This window comes from Heterocephalus glaber, unplaced genomic scaffold (assembly GCF_053883595.1).
Source record: "Heterocephalus glaber isolate CG9 unplaced genomic scaffold, H.glaber_assembly_v1.0 deba00001594, whole genome shotgun sequence".
Taxonomy (NCBI): Eukaryota; Metazoa; Chordata; class Mammalia; order Rodentia; family Bathyergidae; genus Heterocephalus; species Heterocephalus glaber.
Window position 1 is genome coordinate 20672854 of NW_028258369.1, and position 24007 is coordinate 20696860.

Sequence of the window (24007 nt, forward strand, 5' to 3'; positions counted from 1 at the left end):
GTCTAACAACATGACAAGTCTTGGTGTAGGGCGGGAACATCCTATTACATGAGAGATCATGAAAAGGGGCACATTTAACAAATGCTCTTGATAGAGCATTCGGGGGAAGAGGAAGTAAGGAGCCAGTAATGCCAGCTGATTCCCTACAGAACCAATGGATTCTCTGTTTTGGTGCCACATGTTCATTCAGTTAGGTCATCCGTTACCTCAGCTAAAGAATTCCTTTGCCGTGTGATTTCATATTTGCTACTTTGTGGGGGGAGCAGGTATCAGACTCACTGAGGTGACTTGAGAGAAAAGTCCTGTGTTTTTGTTTCATTTAGTTTTGTTTTTTGGAATACTTCCCACGTGTTTGGTAGGAAGCTCCCAAAGAATTGAATCTTGGCCTGGCTGTTAATGGAACCCAACAGGAATACTTTTCAATATTTTTCAGGACTAGATGAGAACCACTTATCTTTTAAGTATCTAGTACCCAGAATATATAAAGGACTCCTAAAACTCAACAAAAAGGCAACCCAATGGAAAATGTGCAAAGGACTTCAACAGAAATATTTCCAAAAATACACAAGTGACCAAGAAGCACATGAATAGATCCTCCACATCATAAGTTGTTAGGGAAATGCACATTAAAACCACAATGAGATACCACTTCACACCCACTAGGTTGGCTCTGTTTTTTTAAAATCAAGAAAATGAACAAAAAATGCAAAATAACAAGTGTTGGCAAGGATGTGGGGGAAAACTCTCCTAACTGCTGATGAGAATGTAAAATAGTGTAACTCCTCTGGAAAAGGAGTTTGGTAGATCCTCAAAAAGTTAAACAGACAATTGTCATGTGATTTCACAATTCCCCTCCTACATATAGAAGAGGAAGAAGAGCGGGAGGAGGAAGAGGAGGAGGAAGGAAGGGAGGGAGGAAGAAAGAAAGGAAGGAAGGAAGGAAGGACGGACACAAACAAATTCACATACATGTTCAGAACAGCATTACTCAAAACAGTCAAAAGGTGGAAACAACCCCAATATTTTATCAGTGGATGAATGGATAAATAATATGTGGTCTATCTATACAGTAGAATATTACTCAGCCATAAAAAGGGACAGAGTATTGACACATGCTGCAATATGCAGGAATCTTGAAAACACTGTGCTAAGTGAAAGAAGCCAACCACAAAAGGACACGTATCCTGTGCTTCTATTCGAATGAGATGTCCAGAATAGGCCAATCCACAGAGACATAAAATAGATTGGTAGTGGCCTGGGGCTGGAGGTGGGGAGCAATGGAGAGTGACTATTTAATGGGTACAGGGCTTTCCTTAGGGCTGATGAAAATGTCTTGGAACAAGATAAAAGTGATGGCTATGAAACACTGTAAGTGCACTGTAAGATGCACTGACCTGTACTTTTAAATGGTTAGCAATTAGTTCTAAGGTATGTAAATTTTGCCTCAACTGTTTCTAAAAGGAGAAAAAATGGATATCAAGGGTTTTCTGGGCCTAGATGATGACCACCTTTTGTGGTGGCGCATCTTCTGGGGTTGTGCAGTATGCGTGTGTGTGTGTACAAATATACAATATACAGTGGCCCGAATCAATCTTACTTGCAGCTAAGATTGAAAAGCACCAGGTTAGGATGCAGGATATGCATACAACTTCCAATTAATATAAAAATGGAGTACTTCTTGTGGCTAAGACCTCAGGATTTTACTTAATGCTACACTTACCACAAATATAGTATGACATTGCTGCCTCTTGCTCTCCCTAAAAGATACGTATTTTTAAACAATATAAGTAGTACTATAAATGTGTAACATTCAGAAAATAAAGGTCATGGCAAAATTACAGCTATGAGGCACTCAAGAGCAACACAATGAGAATAGCAAGTGCATTCAAGATCATGCCTTCCTGGGCTGGGGATATAGCTCAATGGTAGAGCACCTGCCTAGTATGCCTGAGGCCCAGGGTTTGATCTCCGGTACAAACATGTGCATGCACGCACGCACGCACGCACACACACGCACACACACACACAGTCTTATTCCCCCAGAATGACCTAAAGATAGTTTAGTCTGTATAGATGAACACTTTGAAGGAAACAGAAACCTGTTGCCAATTATATCCATCAAATAAGGGCAAATATTAATGAAATTTTAGGAAAACCAACCAGGATGAAATCAGTAGGCAAAACTTCAGCTGCACAGGGCCAGGGATGTAGCTCAGTGGCACCTCGCCTGCCTGCCAAGTGCAAGGTCTTGAATGAGTTCAATCCCCACTACCAAAGGGGGGGAAAAAAAAGATTTGAGCTTTGAAGGGCCAGGGATCTGGCTCAGCAGCACCACACCTGCCTAGCAAACACAAGGTCCTGAGTTTGATCCCTAGTACCAGGGGGTTCGGGGTGGGGGGGGGGGCGGACTTCAGCTGCAGCCATAGCCAGCTCAACAGAAGAAAAAAATAGTCTAACTTGGAGTTGGCTTACCACCAGTGGTTAGAGATATCACTCGGCAGGAAGGACTCAGCTCAGCCACATGAGTGCTGGTAGGACAATGCCTTGAGTGTGTGATTCCTGCTGGCAATTTGAGGTACAATTCCCACCTCAAAGTAGGCTTTAAGTCTATGATGTTCCAATTCTGTTCACTGTGAACAGTTCTTACAGGCACTTTAGAAATTGGGTGCTAACAATATTGATCAGACATGGTGAAACACTTATTAAATGATTCCACTGTAGTAGAGTTAGCTATTATGAGGGATCACTGTATATAGTATTTAATTGCTCCTTTATAAACAACCTGTGCTATAATTAACATCTTTCTCCAACACCTTGTCTTGCTTGTGGAGAGTTTGTCCTTTGGTCCCATCTTTCCAGCAAATGTAAGACCTAATTATTAAAAGAATCATGCCATAAAGGTTACACTTCTGTTGCAACTTTACTTTTGAAGCAAATCATGTGAGAAAAACAAATTTATGAACATCGGTTTGTTCAAAACTCATGGAATTATAAACTTTCATGAAGGGCTGCATTTTTTGGGTGAGAAAAAAACCCAACCATTTCTTCCACCCCCAGCTTTGCAAGCATTGCTGGCCAACTGCTTCAGAAGACCAATTCCAATAACTCATGTGCTTGAGGTAACATTATGTCACTAGTCTGCTTCATGAGAAATTTCCTGACTTCAACTTATTTTAGTAGTTTGGAACATGCCAAGGGACCTTCTTTAACTCAAGATGGAGAGAGAAAGCAACCCAACACTAGGGTGATATAGAAAAGACAGGAAATGGGCCGGGGATTTAGCTCAGTGGTTTCGCCACCTGCTGCGCAAGTGCAAGGACCCGAGTTCGATCCCCGGTACCAAAAAAACAACAAAAAAAAAGAAAAGACAAGAAAGACAGAGGTGTGCTCATTTTTTCCACAACACAGTGATGGTGTCACCTTTGAGATGAAGAGCTGAGAATCCAAGTTGTCTGTGAACTACCTACCTAGGGACTTAGAGAAGGCTCTTCCACAAACTAAGCTCACAGGTCACAAAGGATGAAGAAACAATTCAGCTCTTGTCCCTATCACCTGGCTGGGATTAGTCCACATAGTTTTAAAACTCCAAAAATGAGATAAAAGTATCATTTGTTCACTGGCGCAAAAAAGGGATGACATCCACTCCAACTGATGAAAGAGTGGCTACTAAGCACTCCTAAATTGATGGAAAGAAAGTAATATGTTTCTCTATTTTACATAACAAGAGGAAAATGAGCCCATCAGAAGGAAATGCAGACTTTGGATTCCATCAAATATTTACTGAGCTGGCACTAGGTTGACAGCTGAGACACTGACAATGACGCAGGAAAAATCAGTCACAGGTTTATGTAAAACTTTACAGTCATGTATATTCTAAAGGGAGCTTGGTGACAAATGGCATAACAAAATTGTATTGCTATATTAATAATTTTAAAAGTGTAAGTACAGGTATTCATATTTAAAAATTCAGAGTATGTCTGAAGCCATAAGGTAAAGCTGAGTGTTGAGAGCTCTTCAAATGAGAATTGTTGGTTCTGACCACTGCAGTGGCACTTAAAATGCAAAAGCTACTCTGTCCTTCTCTTGTAACTACATGTGAATGCAAGAAGCTATTCTTGGTGATCCTTGACATTTTTGTCAATATGCCATGTACATGGTGACATTTTGAAGGTTTATGATATGGGCTGGAGAAGAAGGAAGGTTGGTTTCTGGTGTCTTGGCTTTCGATACTGAGATTAACAAGATGACAATCTTGGGTTAACCTGGGTCAGGTCAATCACAGAATGATTTATCTAGAATGCCTTTTGATCAGTATATCTATAGCAAATAAAACAGTGCCATGGTGCTTTCAAAAACATTCAGTGTTCTTCTGGAGGAAAGTATGTGACAAGCTCTGTGGAGTGGGTCACCATGGACTTCAGCACTATCATTTTAGATTCCAATCCACTCCAGCCATTAGAAAGTAACGGACCATCACTTCTTAAAAAGAATAACAAAACAGCAGCTTCTAAACACAAGTACAACTTATGGGCATTGCAAAAAGCATATCCAACTCTCCTCTAAAGATGCCATCTTTATTTATGCAGTCCACCTGCTAAAATAACAAGAACACACTATGTGTGTGGCATAGAATCTGCTGTTCCATGGAATTTCTTGCAGCCCCAGCAGCAAAGCTGAGAAACAGTACAGAAAAAACCTAGCTCTTCAGTGCTGACCCACTGCAGGCTTGATACCCATTTTGGCAGAGAGCCCTTTATTCACCAAGCCATCACAGACTCTGAGGGAGGGTCTCAGGACCAGGTCAATTAGATGGAGGAACAAAACACAGGGTTTGAGGCCTAAGAAACCAGGCCTAGGTCTCAGTATCCCCGCTGCTGCTGCCTTGGCCTAAGCCACCACCTCCTGGCCCTGCATGCAGGCACCATGGCCTACCCAGTCTTTTTGCTTCAGCTATCACCCTCCTAGTCCCCTACAGCAGCCAGAGAAACCTCAGTAAAACATAAAGTGTTCGCAACAGAACGAACCCAGAACTTGCTCAGAATCACAGCCAGCTGGAGTCCCTACCATGGCTCACCAGGCCCTTCAAGACCCACCTCACCTCAACCAGCCCCCCTGCCATCCAATTGTTCTCACCTTAGGGCCGGGGATTTAGCTCAGTAGTTCCGCCACTGGCCCCAATTGTTCTCACCTTGGCCTCTGTCCCCAGACACTTCGGGCTCCCTTCTCACTTCCTGCAAGCATCACCCCAAAGGCCTTCTCAGATGCCCTCCACAAAATGGCCACCCATGCCCCACCATATGGCCTGTCAACCTCACCTGCCAGAGTTTTCACCCTACACGGTACAGATGTTCTCATTATCACTATTTGCCACCACTACACTGGAAACCCCACATGGACAAAGACTGTCAAAGAATGGCTCTCTGCTGGAGCAGGTTCTGGGCCATAGCACTGTGGCCACCAGGGCCAGCTCACTTCTTGTTGGGAGAGGCCATCCTGTGCATGGTAGGATGCTTTGCAGCATTCCTGGCTTCCACCCACTAAATGCCCTTAGCATACACTCCCCCCACCCACTACCATTTTTGATGGCCAAAAATGTCTCCAGACATTGCCAAATGTCCTCTGGAGGGCTCGATTATACCTGGCTGAGAACCACCACTATTTTAGTGGCACTTGTGAATCTAAGGGTGGGAGGATTTACAGCTTTACCACACGCTACTAGGAAAATACTGCAGTGAATGTTAACAGTAACTCTTCACTGTTTCCCACCGCTTCTTGATGCCACTTCACCTGCTTCCATCTTCACCAACAACATGTGAGTGCCATGAGAAAAGAAGGACTTGCCAAGGCATTAAAACAGAGAGGCTTCCTCCATCTTCTCTCTGCTCTCTGAGAGTTTCCTTCTAAAGTCCAAAGAGCAGAGAAATTTGGGAAAACTTCACTTCATCCCAAAATAAGTTCACCTGGGCATTTAAACATACATCCAAAAGCTATTGATACATATATAAAAACCATATCTTGTGTGCGGAGAATATGTGGCTGAAGATCTTGACCTTGAATCAACTCCTATTCTTAATATCTGTCCAGTATTTAACTAAGAGACTATTAGTTATGGAACAAAGACTAATAAGGAATAAAAGCTTGGTTGTATTAACATGGTAAAAAAAAAAGCATAACTTTGGCTATCGGGTGGCAAACTACATGGGGGCCAAATCCAGCCTGTCTCCTGCCTTTGTAAATAAAGTTTTATTGGAACACAGCCAAGCCCAATCATTTATTGCTTCTGTGCTAAAATGGCAGAGGTGAGCAGTTTCAACAGAGACCCTCTGGCCTGCAAAGCCTAACATATTTACTCTCTGTCCTTAACAGAAAGAGTTTGATGGCCATGCTCTAATGTGTTACCTCTCTTTAGTAATATTTCATTTCCATCAACTTTATTTACCTGGCCACAAGGCCAAGAAGATGCAACGAATAGCTGCAAGCAGAGAGGGAAAATAATTATGAAATCCAGCACTTGCCTTTACACAGGTGAGCTGCTGCTGGTGCTATCCAACTCTGAGTAAAACAAGGAAGCAACTCAGGCCAGCGAGTAAAGAAACTGAAGGATCATAAAGACAAATGACTAAGGAATGTGACCACAAAAAAATTAAAATGTGAATGCCTATTCTGCACTAGACATTGATGTAAATGCTTTAGCCCATATTACTGAACCTTTAAAACAACCAAGAAGGCAAATACTTTGTTCCCATTTTATGGAAGAGGAAACTGAGGCTAGGACACCCCAAATAACCTGCCTGGGGATACACTGCAAATGGCAGAGCCAGCAGTCAGTCTTGAGCTTGTTAATGTCTGAAATCAGGGCCACCCACACGTGGGCAATCCATGCAGTCAGTGGTATAATCCAGAACATGTCAACCTTGACATTTACTTGTACAAACCCTAGGTCTTAAGAAAACATTACAAAAACCATATAATATAATTTTAGGAGGTTCTTCCTAAAAATGTGTGAAAGAAAAGAATACTGATACTTAAAGGCCTACATATCAATTGGTCCTTTATGCACAAACATTCACTTTACTCCGAATATTGCCAGTAACCAGGTATCGCTTCAACTTTACTGAAACAAACAGGAGTATTAATGAGTCATCCTATAAGATAAATTGCTCTGAACGAAAAAGTTGGTTGCCTTGGTGAAAACCAACTATACTTTTAATCTAGTAATGATTACCAGGCTGTTACATGGTATTATTCTCCCCTTACAGTTGGCACAGCTTCTAGGCAATGTTAACATGTGGCTTCTTGGCAAGTTTCCCTGACAATTGTATAGACATTTTGAGAAGCCCAAAAACCCTTTTGCATAGTTAGAGGCTGCCAAGTCTAATCTACATAGTCTGTTTTCTCCAGTTACAAAGTCAAAGTAATCATCTGAATTTGAAAATGAACTCCCTTTTTAAAAATTTATAAATAATTTTATTAAGGTATGCTTTGCATACATTAAGGTATTCACCCCATTTCACATGGATAATTCAGTGATTTTTAATAAATTTACTGAGTTATACAATATGTAGTTCAGTTTTAGGACATGTCCATCACCTCAGTAAGATCCTTCGTGTTCATTTGCAGTCACCACCCCTTCCCAATACCAGCCCCAGGCATCACTAATCTACTTTCTATCTCTACAGGTTTTTCTTTTCTGGACATTTGTGGAAATTGGACCATAGAGTATGTTATCTCTGCCTCTGCTTCTTTCACTCAGCATCATGTTTCTGAAGTCCACTTCCCTTGTCATGTGAAATCTATCTGGTACTTGGGATTTGTATCTAGTGTCTGCATACCAGTTTAAAGCTGGGGTGAGTGGGAGGCTGGAGAAGAGCTACAGAAAGCATGGAGGGGTCTCTGTAATTCACTGTCCAATGAATCTCTTGTGACATACCTAGGCTAATGATGTTAAATGGGGGTATACATTCATCCCACAATATTACAAAGTATGTGGCAAATATCTCTGGGGGGGTCTGACTGTTGCAAACCACACTTCAATTATTTGGGGAACCACAGCTGGGCTTGCTGAGATCTATAATCCTCCTGAAAGCACATACAAGTTTCTATGTGCTATCTTCTTTTTCCAAACACAGAATCCCTATCTTGTGTCAGATTTCCCAAGCTCCATGGTTCCAAAATCCTTCAGAAGCCCTGCACTCCATCATGAAGCCTCAGATAAAGATTGTCAACTGTACAAAAGAACACATACAAAAATATTGGGTTGAACCATACAAATAGTAGCAATTTAGTTTTAAAACACCATTGGCACAGAAAAAAAAAATCAGTGGAAAAACTGGTGAAATCCAGATGCCCAGAGTTTGGTTACTAGTAATGTATCAAGGTTGGCTTTTCTGTTTTGACAAATATACTATAGGGGACTGGGGATTTAGCTCAGTGACGCTGCCTGCCTCGCAAGCGCAAGGTACTGAGTTCGATCCCTGGTACCAAAAAAAACCTATATATATACATATATACATACATGTATATATATATATACACATATATATATACACATACACACACACACTATGGTGATATACGATGTTCATAACAGGAAAACTGCAAACATTCCAAAAATACAAATGTATTAAGATAAACAAAAAGACAATGGGTTTCATTTATCCCATGGCTAGGATTATCTCCTAATGCAAGTATGAAGAAAACCTACAGAGAATATAATTACATATAAGCAGCTCTGTAATTACTGTACTTCATTATAAGTATTATAGGGCAATGAGAGTGGTCAAAACAGAGGAATAGTCAGTAAGTGTCAATATAGCTGCTCAGCAGCAACCTACATCCTCAATAAGAATGCTGGTGATGTAAACTATAGTGCAACATGGGGTAGGAAACACATGAGTGAGAATGCCTTTGCTGGCTGCAAATACAGAAACTCCATTTCAACTGTCCCCAACAGATAAGGATAAGGAGATCTTGTTATTTGACATTTCACATAACAAAAGGTGCTGAGGGCAGGCAGCTCCAGAAGCTTAATTCATCTATCTACCTACCTTACCAAGGATGCAGTCTTTCTACTCTGCCTCCCTTGGATTCTCAGCCAGCTCCAGGTCTACATGGAGACAGTCATCAATTAACAAGCATTCCTTCCATGTAGGTCTATGGAGACACGGGGTTTCTCCACAACCATGCCTGTCTCATACTACCCCTCACAGCTGATGGGATGGGTCTGGGTCATGTACTCCTGCCTCAGCCAACTGAAGGACTAGGTCTGTCCAACTGGTTTGGTACAGTTTCAGGCACTGTAGATATTTGGGGCTAGATCATTCTTTGCTACAGTGGGGACTGTCCTATTCATTGTAGGACATTTAGTATTATCCTTGGCCTCCATCAACTAAATGTCAATAGAAAACATCCTCAGTTCTAACAACCAAAAATGTTTCCAAATGTTGTCAAATGCCCCCAGAAAGGCAAGATCCTCTACAGCTGAGACATCCTAGCTTAGAGCAATCAGGATTTCCCAGGGAGCTCCAGATATGGTTTCATCCCTGAGTCAAGATGAGGTGAAGCCACTACAACAAAATGGTGGCTCTGACAGCTTGCAAGAAGGGACTGCTCTTGAGAACTCTAGAACATATGAGAAAAACTCAATGAAATACGGACATACAAATAGTCATTATAAAGCAACAAAACCTGTCGGTATATGCATGAGTATAGGCAACAAACATTTATTGAGGATATACTGTATGCCATGGGTGGAAAGAAAAGAAAAGAAAAGAAGAGATGGTTTCTTTTTTAAGCCATAATTAGGACTCTGCTCAATTATTTCATTCCCCAATTCCTTTTTTAAACTTTTTATTTTGAAATAATTATAGATTTGCATGGAGTTACAAAGAATTACCCAGGGAGGTTTCTGCAAAATATCTAGAAGAGGCAAATTGATAGACATGGAAAGCAGCTTAGTGGCTGGCAAGATTTGGGGAGACAGGGAGTGAATGAATAATGGGGTTTCTGGGGGGGGGGCAGTAAGAATTAGATAATGGTTGTAACTGTATTGTATACCTAAAATGTACCAATAAACTTAATTTAAAAAAGAATTAGATAGTGGTGATGCTTACACAACCTCATGAATATATCAGAAACCACTAAGGTGTAGACTTTAAAATGGTACATCTTATGTGAATTATATCTCTAGTTGTTAAAAAGAGAGTATGCTTTTGGGCAACTCCAGCTGACTTCAAGCTTCAAAGCCTCCCTTGATTTGGGAGACAGAGTTCTAAGGAGCAGCAATAGAAAGCTATGTGGTTTCCTTGCCAGGCTCCAGGAAGCTGGGAAATAGCACTACCCCTATGTGGGTAGGTGCTCTCTCTCCTGGTGACAGGGAAGCTGGTGCTTAAAGCAGCTCCGGACAGCTCTCAGGTGCCTCAGTGGTCCACCCATGAGACTGCAGAGCTGGTCACTCGGGGGTTGGCAGTCAGCTCCCCTCCTCATTCTCAGCACTGACATTCCTCCCCCTCTCCCTGAGCCCCTTTTGCTTTAAAGAAAGAAAAGAAATAAAAAGAGGAGTTTCTAGAAGGAAAACACTGGGGTCCCACAGCTCCATGAGCAGCCTTTCAAGACGTGCTGGTTCCTGTATTTCTAGTTCCTCTGAGCAAAGGCAGAAGTAATCTTCTCATTCCTTCGTTCACATAAGGCTCGAGGCATTCTAAGCAGCTGACAGCACATGGAGCATGTGTAGGTGTGCATGCACACTTGCTTTATTTTTATCTTTATTAGTACATGTTTGCAGTACCCAATGATTCTATTTATCACAGAGTTGGTACATACACATAGCACATTTTCTTTTTCATCCCCTTCCCTTCCCACCCCTCCCTGCTCCCCCCAATTCTTGTTCCCCTTCCCATTTGTAAAGCTCTCTTTCCATCTTTTCTTCAACTCTTTTTTTCATCCCTTTTCCCTTCCCTCTCCCCCTCCATGTCTTGATCTCCTTCCCATTTGAAAAAGAGCTCCCTACTTCCTAGTATCTCTCTTTTACTTTGCTCTTTATTTCTATTTTGAGTTTCTCACATAATAGAAACCATACAATATCTAAGCTTGTGTGTCTGATTTATTTCACGTAACATTATGGTCTCGAGGTGCACCCATTTACAAGCAAATGCCTCAAGTTGATCCTCCTTTATGGCAGAATAGTACTTCATTGTGTATAAAAACTTCATTTTCTTTATCTATTCATTTGTTGATGGGAATATAGGCTGTTTTCAAGATTTAGCTATTATAAATTGGCACACAAACATTCAAAAGGCCAAGGTCAACAGCCAAGGTTACTACAGAATAATGAAGTGTGAAAAGATTCATTTTCTTCTTTTGTTCCAATCCACACACGAGCATATATGTATGCACTTGAAAGTCTTAAATACTTATCAATTGAGAATATTCTCAGAATTGAGCAGTGCACAAATATATGTTCCCAAAGTTTCATATACTGGTTCAACATTTTCATATAACCAAGCTTAACATTTGATCTTCATGGAAACATAAAATCAGGCCTTTGTGGTCTTACCCAGTGTTGCATAGTATCACAGGAACTGTCAATCTGCTTGAAGCAAATTCAGCTTCTAAAAACACTGTAGCCAGGTGATATTGTCCCCCTCCCAATTTGGCAATCTCTGGAGACATTTCTGATTGTCAGAACTTGAAGGATGAGGCAGGCATAGTGGTGCACACCTGCAATCCCAGCATTGTGGAAGGCTAAGGCAGGAGGATCCCGGGTTCAGACCCAGCCTGGGCAACTTAGTGACCTGCAGAGGCCCTGACTCAAAAAATAAAAAGGATTGGGGATGTAGTTCAGTAGAGAGACCGTGGGTTCACCCCCTACTATGAGGAGGAGGGGAGAGCTATGGACACAGAGATGCTAAATACGCTATGCTAGACAGGGCTTCCCGCACAAAAGAATTACTCCGCCACAAATATTAGTAGTGCTGAGATTGAGAGACCCTGGTCTAAAGTAACACTTTTCTTGGTTTGAACACCATTTAGGACACTACCCATCATCAGTACAGTAACCTGAATGACTCAACATGTCTATCTTTGTAACCAAGTTATTGAGCACACACAAGGACATCAAGAAACTATGAAGGATTCCAAGTGTGGTTAAGAGAAGACCTAAGTTGGCTCCCTGTGCTTCAGGCCCTCCTCATGTGGCCTTAGTTCAAGCATTACCTAAATCTTCTGCATTTCTTGTTTCCTTCCCATGTTCTCTGGTATAATCCCTGCCTTTTCTAGCCCTAGTACCCCTGATCTCTCTAGTTCAGGCCCATCACCATCTGGGAAAACCTCCAATAGCCTCCAGCTCACTTCTGCTCTTAGAAATCCAACCTGCCCACCACCCTATACTTGACTAGCTCACCAGATATGACTCTACGTGTTGCATCTGATATGAGTCCCAGCCTGAGACTTCACATTCAGTTCACAGGAAATGAAGGCATGTGAAAAGGACTGTGAGGAGCAAAGAAGAGAAAAGTGGATGTAGAAGATTTAGCACAAGCCCGGTGTGGTGGTGCATGCCTGTAATCCAGGCTACTTAGGACACTGAAGCAGGAGCACTCCAAGTTCAAGACCAGGTTAGAGTAACTTGGGGAGACCCTGTCTCAAACTTTAAGAAGTAAAAAATGCTGGGGATATAGCACGGTCATAGAGAGAGTATCTTGGGTTCAATCCCCAACATCACATACACATGCACACACGCACGCGCGCACGCGCGCACACACACACACACACACACACACACAAAAGGCTTATCACAATGCAGTACCTGGCTGGGCATGTAATGAATGTCAGCTGTTGAGGCTGTTATGAAAGACACCAAGATGACCAGGTGCTTCCATTCTCGCTAAGAAACAAGGCTGGGTAATGGTAGTTATTCCTACTTCTGCAGTGACAAACTGCCACAGCTAAATGGCTTCAAATAGCACATACTTCTTATCTGGAGGGTGAAGCCCAACATCAGTTTGACTCAGCTAAAGTCAAAGTGTTCAACAGGCTCCTTTACAGACTCAAAGAAAGAATCTATTGCCTGCCTTTTCCAGCTTCAAGGCTGCCTGCATTCCCTGGCTCACGGCCATGTGACTCCAACCTCAGCTTGCAATGTCACATCTCAATCTCTGACCCTGACCCTCACCCTCGTGCTTTCCTCCGGTAAGACCCCTTGTCATGACCCTTGGCCTGCTCAGATAATCCAGGATCATCTACCTATCTCAAGATCCTTAACTTAATCACATCTACAAAGGCTCTTTAGCCATGTAAGGTAATTTATTAACAAGTTTTGGGGATTAAGATGTAGACATCCTTAAGGGGGCAACATACCACAGGGGATTAAATATCAAAGAATGTAAGATAGAAACAATACATGGGTCTGGCAGAGTGCAAGGGGGACCGAGTGGCCTAACCAAAAGAAGGTTAAATTAACTACAGGTAGTGCAGTGGGGCTCACCTCTAGAGTCAGATAGACGCTGCCCCCCATTGGCTATGGGAAAGATCACTAAGTCAACCTTTCTAGGCATCAGTCTCACCACATGTCAAACTACATCTCATGCAGCCACTGTGGGTTGCCGATGAGCACTCAACATATGCCCACCAAATTCACAGACCCAGGGCCTAGGGTGGAGCTCAGTGGTAGGATGCCTGCCTAGCATGTGCAAGATTTGTTCCCTTGTACCACTAAATAAACAATAAATAAATTGCACAGAGCCAAGGAATCCCAGAAGGGAGAAACCTGCAGCAAGCACATCATGGTGAAGTCCTCATGGAGGACACACGTGCAGTGTAAGCCCTACAGAAGCAGGAACCTAGCTGGTGTTGCTCACCACTCAAGTCCCAAACCCTGAAAGAAGGCCCATGTGTGAGAAGCTGTCCAACAAACAGTTGTTGAATGACTGAGTGAACAAACAAACTGAGGCAGGATGCTTAAACGTGAGTGGGGTCTGGGCAGCTGGATGGCGCACTGCAAAGAGCAACGAATCGGGGTCAGAAGACCCCAGCTCGAGCCTCTGCCCTTCTAACTACTGGTGGAACTCACACTTGGCTGTGCTCTTGGTGCAAAGAGGACTCTGAAGATGTTCCTAGCTCCTCCCACCCCAAAGCCTTGGGATTCTAAGCTCTGCATGGTCTGGCCCACATGAAACCCCTGTCTCCCTGAGTTATTCTGAACACAGCCAGCACTCCTTCATCTCCAGCATTTTTCTCATGTTACCCCTTGTCTTACCCAGCATTATAGAAACCCTCACCCCAGGAGACAGCTTGCTGGGCAAAGGTAAATGCAACCCTAGGCTCTCTCCTAGGCTCTCCCTCCTTTTCTCAGAAGTGCTTACCACTCGAGGAAGCGAATTAATCCTGGGGTTCCTTGCAACCATTATCTTCATTTCACATGTCTGTCTCCTATCTCCCAGACGAATTTGGTCTCCACATAGCATCCCAGCACCCCGGAGGGCAAGAATCTCCATAAATATCTCTTTGCTTCATTAGATTTAAATGGGGATAACTAAGCTCAACAGAATTAACTTTAGTTTTATTCCATCGGATTAATTTTATTGAATTTATTGGAAAGGCAGCCAACATTAGCAAAAAGACTTGAGCTAGAAGAAGCCCTCCTCAGGCTGACAAGTTGACCTTGAACATGTCACTGGATCCAGTGGCTCCTTAAGTAGAACCTACCAGAGACAATGAATCAGAGTGAAAGGAAAGCTAAGGAAACTTGGAGCTTTCCAAACATCCTGGAGCTATTTTTGGAAATCAATAACTTTTCCATTCACTTTTCTTAAACAAAAGGAAGGAAGGAAAAAAGAAAGAAAGGAAGGAAAAGAAAGATATTAGACCAAGAAGTGGTTGTTGACAATCTAAACGGAAGAAAGAGAAGTTTCTTCCAGTGGCTGACCCTGACAGCTTTAAAAGCCAGACACTCTCGTGTTCATACAAACACTATCTACAATCTTAAAAAATGAAAAATATAGAAATGATTAGTTGTTTATCAGGAAACTCAACTGAGACAGTTCATATAACCTAGAAATAGACTCTATGGGATAAATATTCACATTCCTATTAAAAGTCAATACAGGTTCCAATGCTATCTGGCTCTGCTATCCGGGGCTCCAACCTGGCAAATTCCAGCCATAGGCTGTTTTCTCCTTAAAGCAAAAGCCTGGAGTCAAATACTCCCTTGACTCAGGCATGTAATAAATTTTGTGTGTTCTTTTTCCTGTTTTTTTTAAAGGAAAGTAAAATCCTGCTGAGAGGACTTTTAATATACCACAAAATTCCTTCATGTGTCACAGGTCAAATCCCATCTAGTGAACAAATGGGTTCCCAAAAGCTCATGCCATGATATAATCTTGGTCTGCCACCATCATCACAATCATTTATACTCAGCTTTGACTACAAGTCTGATTTTGCCCATCATTTTTAAGATGCTGGAGCCGGCCATTTCTAGTATTGTACGACTCCAGATGGTCTACAGGAAACATTCAGTTTCCACAACTGGGTCCTTCTACAGGATAATATCAAAAGAACCCTGGAGGAAGCACACATATACACAACCATTTGAACGCACTGAATTTTTACCAAGGAGGAAAAAATTTTCTTTCCATACTTTCTGCCCAAATGGTACATGCCTCTTAATAAAGTGGCCATTGTACTGAGTTAATATATGCAGAGTATGTGTGCCACTAATGTAAACCATATAGGACTTACACAAGGAATCTACCAGCCATAGAAATGGCAATTCACTTTGTAACAAAATTTTGAGATAAAATTCCCCAAAACAATGAAATTTATATGCATAGATAGGATGGCTCTATAAAATAATGACTTTAAACTTCAAGGGGGTCATAATCAAACTAAAAAATTCTGTTTATACAATATTGAGATATTTTATACATCTGTAGCCACACCTGTAAAGATGTTTCCTTAAGGTTGCATCCTCTTTGTTGTAACTTTATGAAGTAGAGTCACAATAATTCAGAACACTGGGAATAAATATAACAGTGAATGGGATTACTATAACACTATAGAAGGGATCTTGTTTACCTCTAGGGGCCCTTGGTTATTTTGCAGCAGTGTATTTCATGCTGTCATACTTTTTACTAAATTACATATGAAACTATGTTTAAGGTCAACAATTTTCACCTAACCTATTGCACTCATTCCTCTGTAACTTCACTTTCTTTGAAGATCTGTTGTTTATTTGCTTCTCTCCTTTCAGTTCTCTATTTGGAAGCTAATCGGTGAAAGTTCTCATTTCTTAGACACTATTTTCCCACCGTGTGAATCAAATAAATGACTCAAAAAGGACTTTAAGTGTCAGATCCACATGGAGAAAACATTGGGTTCTGACAAACAGTCCTGTCCATATAATAAAAGTTAATTACAACTTTAAAGGCTTACCATTCACCTATAAAAATCGGCAACGTTGTATTTTGAAAGAGGAAGAAGAATGACTATTACACCCTTCAGCAGACTCTACAGAAATGTTTGTGGCTTGCTGAACATTCCATACATATTTCGGGCAAGGTATTATGGGAGCTGAAGTTCAAGCTGTCCCCACTTGAATTTTCACTCACTACAAAAACAATGTCTCATAAAAGTACACACATGCTTTTACTTTACAAACAATGTAAAATATCCACTTTTGTTCATTCAATCAACACTTAGCATTAGAAACAGAACTCTTCTGAAACGTACAGTATAACTGATGTCTGAAAAAGGTGAAAATGGTATTCAGTAATAAACAGATTTCTACAAAGAACATAGAAAATATGTATGAAATAGAAATGAAGATTCTACAACGTACATTTCTGTAGGTTCTACATACCTATGGGTATATCATAGGTTATACCATTAAAACAAAAAATTCTTACATTTTTATCTTCATCATGAATCCCCATTCCAGTACAACCACAACTGTTTTATATTACCCTCATAAAATGAACCTTAGCCTTTTCTAAGCAAAACACTATTTTTAATTGGTTCGTTTTCCAGTTGTTTGGGCTTTTAGTAGAAATACAGTACAAAAGGGTGCCACATTCCAAGAGGTTCTACCAAATCCAGAACCATCTAAGGTTTGATCAAACAGATGTGGCTCTAGCATTTGGTTAAAATTATAATATGATGTCACTTGATTTTCAAAATAACTAAGCGTTTTTAACCCATAAAATTGTGCTAGGACTTATGTAGGTTTCTGAGTCCAGAGGTCTGCAATGTTTAGAGAGAACGTTTAGAGGGAATCACATTCCTTTTATTTTGCATTTTCCCTATCTGAACCCAGTGAAATCTTCAAATAAGTCAGCAGCTTCCCTCCTGAAAAGTTTATTTTCAAACGCCAGTGCCATGCAGGCTGCCTTTCCTGTGTAGGTGGGAGGAAGCAGGCACAATGTCACCACACTGGGCCTTTTCAAGTCTTGAAATCACTAGGAAGCCTGCACTGTTTCCTGTCTGGCACTCGGGCCAGGGTGGAGAGAAGCTGCTCTAGAGAGGACAAGATATCAGATAACCAGTGGAAACACTTGGTTTCAACAGAATTCCTACTTCTACAAAAAAAATACAAGTATCCAAAAGCAGTTGAATCATTGGAGTCAGTAGACAACTTTCCGAATAAAAGTGAAGGATACACTTCATTATGTGAACTTCATTAAATGAAATCTGGTAATGCTTTTAGAAGAATCTGTTTTTACCTTATCAGATTCATTTACACTAAGAAAATGACACCTTTGTGCCCACGTATATCTTGCACAAAAAGGAAACTTGAAATGCAGCCCTTGTTTTTCACTTATTCCAAAAGCATATGGGACTAATCATATTCCATTCTGGCCACAGCACACAAGGCTATTTCAAACAGGGTTTTAACTCACTTGATTTTTAAGACACTAGAGCAAACAACAGAGTTTGGGAACAGTCTCTCAAACTCCAAAAGAGCTGGGAATCCCTGAAGTGCCTGTCTGGCAACAGGCTTTGGGTGGAAACTAGGCTGACTCCGCCAGGCAGGGAACCCAAACCCCAACGCTGGGGCGCACGTTTGTGATCCTAGGTGACAGCTCGTCTCACCACTACGGAGCCAGGATGGTCTGCAGGGCCAGGGCCGGGACGGTGGGCCACAGAGGCCCGGGACAGGAATGGGCGAGGCCATGACAGAAAAAGGAAAAGAAGGCCATCCGTCAACCCCAGGAGAGGAAATTCCAGGGGCCCAGCTCCCAGGCCTCGGACAGCGGGTGACGTGAGGAAACCAAATCAGTGTCCGTGTCCGGCCCGGCCCTGTGACAGAGGACAGGGCTCCAAGCTCCGGGGAGCTGAGCCCTCCATCCCTGGCCCGGCCCGATCCCCGGGAATGGGAGGGGGCCATATCCTTGCCCCAAACTTGGGGGCGCACGCACGAACTTCGCCCAGACCCTGGGGCCTCCCGGTGTACTCAATCCTCCCCTGGGCCCAAGGGATGGAGACGCCAGGACCATAGCCCAGCCTGGAACGCACTTGGCAAGTCCCAGCCCCGGGGATGGAGCACCCATCCCGGTCCCGGGGACAGGGCCACCCCCTATCTTTGTCCTGGGGCTCTTGGCAGCCCCGCGGTGGGGTGGGCTGTGCGCGTCGCCAGGGCATCACCGGTGGCACCGGGCAGTGGCCCCGGAGGTGGCGCCCGCGCCTGGTCCCAGGGCGCCCTTACCGGTCGCGGGGATCAATCCACGATGTCTGGCGCGTGTTGTGGTCGATGTAGAAGACACGGCCATCGTAGTCGCGCGCCTCCTCCCAGCCGGCGGGCAGCGGCAGCTCGGCGCTCTCCCGGGCCCGCGGCGGCGCCGGCACGGAAGGCACCGAAGGCGCAGTGGCCACGGCGGGGGGCGCCGGCGGCGGCGGCTCCCGCTGGGGCTGCGCGGGCGACAGCGGCTCCCGCGGCACCTCTCGCGACTGTCCCCGCCGCCGCCGCCGGCCGCCGCTCAACCAAGGCATGACGGTCCGGGCCCCGCCGCCGCCCGGCCGCCCCGCGCGCACCGCTTCCTCCGCCAGCACTAAAGCCGGGTGTCCGAGGCGCGGGGGCGGCCGAGGGGAGCCGCCCGCCGCCCCCGGCGCATCCTCCGCCTGGCGCCCGCGCTCCGGCGCCCGCCCAGCCTTGAGCGCGGGTGCCCGCGCCGGCCGCTCCGCACAGCTCTCCTGGGTCGTCTCCGCGCGCCAAGTCACAGCCCCAGAGCCAGACCTGCAGCCACCGCCGCCGGCGGCCCCTTTACTGCTGCGGCCCCTCCGGCCATCTTCGTTCCTCCACGGAGCCGGCCGGTGGGCGGGGCGCGCGCGGGCTCCGCCCCCTCCCGAGCTGCTCCGCCCCGCTAGCTGCCCCTCCCTTGCTCTCCGGTGGAGGCTCCTCCTCGGCCTTGGCCCGGCGCCTCTCCCCCGGCCCCGCCTCCCTTTCCCCGCCGCGTCCTTCGGCTCCTCCTCCATGCTCCCGCGGCGGCTTCTCCTTGGCTCTCAGCTCCCCGGCCCTATTCCCAGCCCAGCAGGTCCTCCTCCGCGGCCTGGAGCTCGACGCGCTCCGCCCTCTTCCCACCCTCCCCGCCACCTCCGGAGCCCTGGGAAACCACACGGGGGCCAGAATGGGCGCCGCCACGTCAGTCCGCCCCCGGGCCACCGCCGAGAGAAAAGAGGGCGGGGAGGCCTGCGCTCCACCCGGGCTGCGGGAGCTGCCGGCTCCTGGCTGTTTCCTGGGGCCCGAACCCTTCTCACTTCATGGGCTCCCAGGCCCTGGACGCCTGGGGTCCTGTCCTCTGCGCACCTGGGGGTGGGGGTTGCACCTTGGGGCTCCGGAATACAGGAGCTGGTTCCACCAAAGTGGCTAAAGACCCGAGGGGAGGCCGCGGGAGCTTGGTAGCCCGAGGAACCAGCCGCGGTCCTGTCCGGTGAGGCAGGGAGGACACACTTGGAAGCGGGCCGCTGTGCAGGTGGCCACCTCGCGTGCCTGCCTGGACAGGCCCAGAGGATTCACCCGGGGTCCCCACTCTAGGCAGGGACTCTGGAGCCCTCCCTGAGTTCTGCATCTAGTGTAAGGAATCCGATAGTGAGAGCAGAGACCCAAGAAGGCTAAGGCTGGGAAGGAAGCTGCGTCAACTCCTCTAAAACCCGAAACCTAGATGGTAATTTCCGTTCTGCTCACACCTCAAAGCGGGGAAAGGGGAGCCCCAGAGTTGCAGCTGAATGGCTGGCTTTCTCCAAATCCCCAATACTTGGTGTCCCAGACCCAGGGCCACACAAAGTGATGCCAGGAAAGGCAGGAAAGTGACACTGTGTTACAGCGATACAAAAATACCTAGTAAAAGTCTAACAGGTCCAAATCCAACACCCAGGGGAGAAACTGGAGGAGAATACCCCGAAATGCTTACAGTAGTTTGCATTCCTTGGGTGGGATTCTTGCAAACAATTATTTACCTTCTAAATTGTTCTATATAACGGTGCTCTTTTATAAAGGAAAGAGTTGCTTCTACAAAGAAGAATGTGAAGGTACAGAGACTGCCAGGAGTCTCCCAGGAGGGTCTTTCTTTCTTTCTTACCTCCCACTACAACACAGAAACTTCCTTGCTCCCCAAGTATCTCCTACTCCTCGAATGTTCTGTGTTAAAGATTCTATCACTTGGGTCCTTTGTGTGAAACGTGAATGATGATTAGGTGGCCAGGGGAAAGGAAAGAAGGGCCATAAAAGCAAACGCAGTGGACCCTCTGTACCTGCCCGTTCCCCAATCACAGATTCAATCAAGCGAGAGTAAGAAACGCCACGTTGCTGCTGGTGTGCACTACGGAGTTGGGCCTACGATGCTTGCTTCTGTACTGAACAGGTATAGACTGTTCTTGCCATTATTTCCTGAACAATGCAACACAACTTTTTGCACAGCATCTGTACTGTATCAGGTATCATAAGCAAGCTACAGACCATTTAAAGTACATGGGAAGACTGCATAAATTATAGCAAATCCTATGCCATTTTATGACAGGGACATGAGCGCCTAAGGAGTTTAGTATGGGGGGTCCTGGAACCAGCCCCCCATGGACATTGAGGGACAGCTGTCCTTTGTGGTGTCATATGTGCCAGAGAATGCCCCAAATATTTGGTGTGCCTGCTCTGACATCTTCCCTTCTGCCACTGGGGCTTCTACTGCCTTCCCCTCCGCACTCCCTGAAGACACCTTGCCACCCAGCATGGTCATGCTGAAGCTGCAGTTCCACTTTCTTAGGCCCACTGTCATCTCACAATCTTACTAATCTGGATACAAATCAATCACTTGCTATAGGAGAAAAAACAGCCTCTAGAAGAAAGGTGCAAAGAGAGGGAAAGCAAGCATTCCACACAGGAAGGGACACACTGAAGGCAAGATAAGGTGAAAAGGAGCGTCAGAGAGCAAGGAGCGGGGGAGCGGCATCCAATCAGGAGATCAAATAGGCAAGCACTCACTGACTGGCCCTCACTAGGGCAAGGGACCTGTCCTACCCATTCTGACTGGCTGCAGATATGGGCTGTGGAATGACCATGTGCCGACATTGTGTTGGGTGTGGGGATGCCACACGCATCAGTAGAGAATCTGTGCTCACCTCCCCTTGGAGGCAAATGTATAGGCAATTATAATACAATGGGGACTTATGTAGAAAATGAAGTTAGGATGCCAACCTCAAGGTGAGGACTTGAGGGAGGCTGTAGGTATGGGGGTTTGACCTGGAAGATGGCTTGGATGGGGAAACTGAGTCTCAGGCTTCAGATTCTTGAGTTCTGAGCTCTTGCCTCCTAGGTACATGGAGCTTGTCACCAAATCCTTGTTGATTTGTGTAGCAAATGCTGTAGCACCCCACACAGATCAACTTGGCTGAGACAGGCTCCTTACTCCAGAAGTTAATGAAGATGACGCTTTGATGACCAGATGTCTGAGAAGCCATGCACCACCCAACTCCCCCCAAGGTCTAATTTGTGCAGAGAAACAGCCTGGCCACCTTGCCTTGACAAGACAAACTCTAGTGCCCTCCACACTAAGAGCTGCCTGAAGGATCAGGCCGAAGCTAGACTTCTCTAAAACCATAGGTTGGCTGGCTCCCCTGTACACATGCCCGTGATCAGTCATTCACATGAGAACTCCAACCCAGACAATGCTTCTAGGGAGCCAGGCCTAACATAGTCTCCTCTGTGCTTGCTCTTTTCTAAGTACTTAGTAAATATGAACTCAATTCATCACAACAACATCTGTAGGTATTTCTTCATTTCATCTGCACTTTAATAGAGGAGAAAGGAGGGTGACATGGCACGCCATTGAAGACACATTGGAGACCTTCACAGAGAAAGCTTAATCCATAAACTTACCCACGGCTGACTCTGGACCACTCTGCCTGAAATTACTAAAGTGGGGCTCTTCAACTTGTCTTTCTTTCTAAAAGAAGCAGAACCAGAGAGGGAGAGGCCAATCCTTCAAGTGACCAAGACCTTTAGTATCCCATTAGTCCTTCTGACTTGTAATACTTGAGTCAGGCATCTGTCAATTGCCCATACAAAACTATGAAGGGAGTTAGGGGGTCTTGGTAGAAGGATGAAGAAACTCTAGACTTCCCAGCTTTGCCAAAAATTGAGAAGTCATGAGTGAGTGAGTGAGTGTGTGTGTGTTTGCGTGTGTGTGTGTGTTTACTGTTTGAGAGAATAAGGCCTGTCTTTCTTCCAGTCAAGCGAGGCTTTCCATGTTGTACTATAAAACCACATGGACACACACAACACTGAAGGGGAGAGGAGTCTCCAGTCTTATCTGAATGTACAATTGTGCATTCTTTATTTCCTCCGCACTAAAACCAACAGCCATGCCAACAGCAAAAGTATGAGCACTGTAGTGACCCATCCTCCCACCAAGATTTCAGAGGGCAAAACAGCTAGGGAAAAATCCACTGAGGCACTGGTAAAGGACATGCAAATACTTTTATTCTCCTCCCCACAGACACTCTGGGAAATTCCCTTTCTGGAGTTGTTAAAATGCACTGATGTATAACTTGCAGAATATTGTCTTTAAAATGATTGTTACAGAGTAAATCAAACAAGCAAGAATGGACATTGGAGCTTTTTACTCTGTTATATTGTACCTTCTTTCTCTGACCTTCTCTCAAAGGATAATCTTTATTTCAAGCAGGAACAAAATTGGATCTATACACATGCAATACTTGAGAAGATTCTAAAAAAGAAAAATCTATGAAGGCTGCAATCATCAAGACTAAAATGAGAAAAATACATACAGTACTGCTAAAGAAGTCTTGCCTACCTTGTATAAACAATCGAGTGTTCTAGGAAGTGACATGTTGGATAATTCTACACATTGTGCTAAGAGGAAAACGGAAATGGGCTGGATTGGGTCTCAAGAAGAAATGGTTCATTGTTTGGCATTCTTTAAATGTTGGAATAATTACTCAATTATGGGCACTTCTCATATATTTAAATAATGCAAATCCTCAAGCTTTGGTGATTAGAAGATGTCATTCTTGTTCATTCCTGTCTTGCTGGTTTCAAAACACAAAAGGAAGGGAAAATGAAAGATCTTTATGGAGCTCCCCTCCCAGACTCTGGAATTGGAATGGGAATAGGGTGGGGTTATATCTTGATGTTTATTTTATGGCTTTATGTAAAGACATAAACTTTAGACACTTATTTGACTTAGAACCAAAAAAGTCATTTCAATTTTGTGTGTGGACCAGGAGCATGGTAGTGGAACTGCCCTGATTTGTGTAGACCTAGGTTATTGAAACTTGGATTGAAAAAATTAGAACAATCTCTCTTCTAAATTTAAAAAACATTGAAGTTACCTACTCCCTGCTTCTCCAGATCCCCTCTCTCAATGTTACATTTTTACTTCTTTTCCTTCCCATCCCATGGGTTCTGTTCAACAAAAAGCTAGCGGGCCAATTTAAAATTTATTCCAGGCAAACCATAATTTTAGGAAGAAGCAGCTGCCATGAGCCAGCATACTACAATATGCTT

The 24007-nt window shown here is 44.5% G+C and overlaps 1 protein-coding gene across 2 annotated transcripts in view; it reads right to left on the bottom strand.

Annotated features, from left to right (window-relative positions):
• The window catches only part of Wwc3 (WWC family member 3), a 109673-nt gene extending 90359 nt beyond the window's left edge, over positions 1–19314 (bottom strand). For both annotated transcript variants that reach the window (XM_013067891.3, XM_004871034.4), the window contains exon 1: positions 18698–19314. In XM_013067891.3, the coding sequence (XP_012923345.2) occupies positions 18698–18981 (284 nt within the window). In that variant the 5' untranslated portion in view covers positions 18982–19314. The remainder of the gene's footprint in view (positions 1–18697) is intronic.
• Between the last annotated feature and the right edge of the window lie 4693 nt (positions 19315–24007).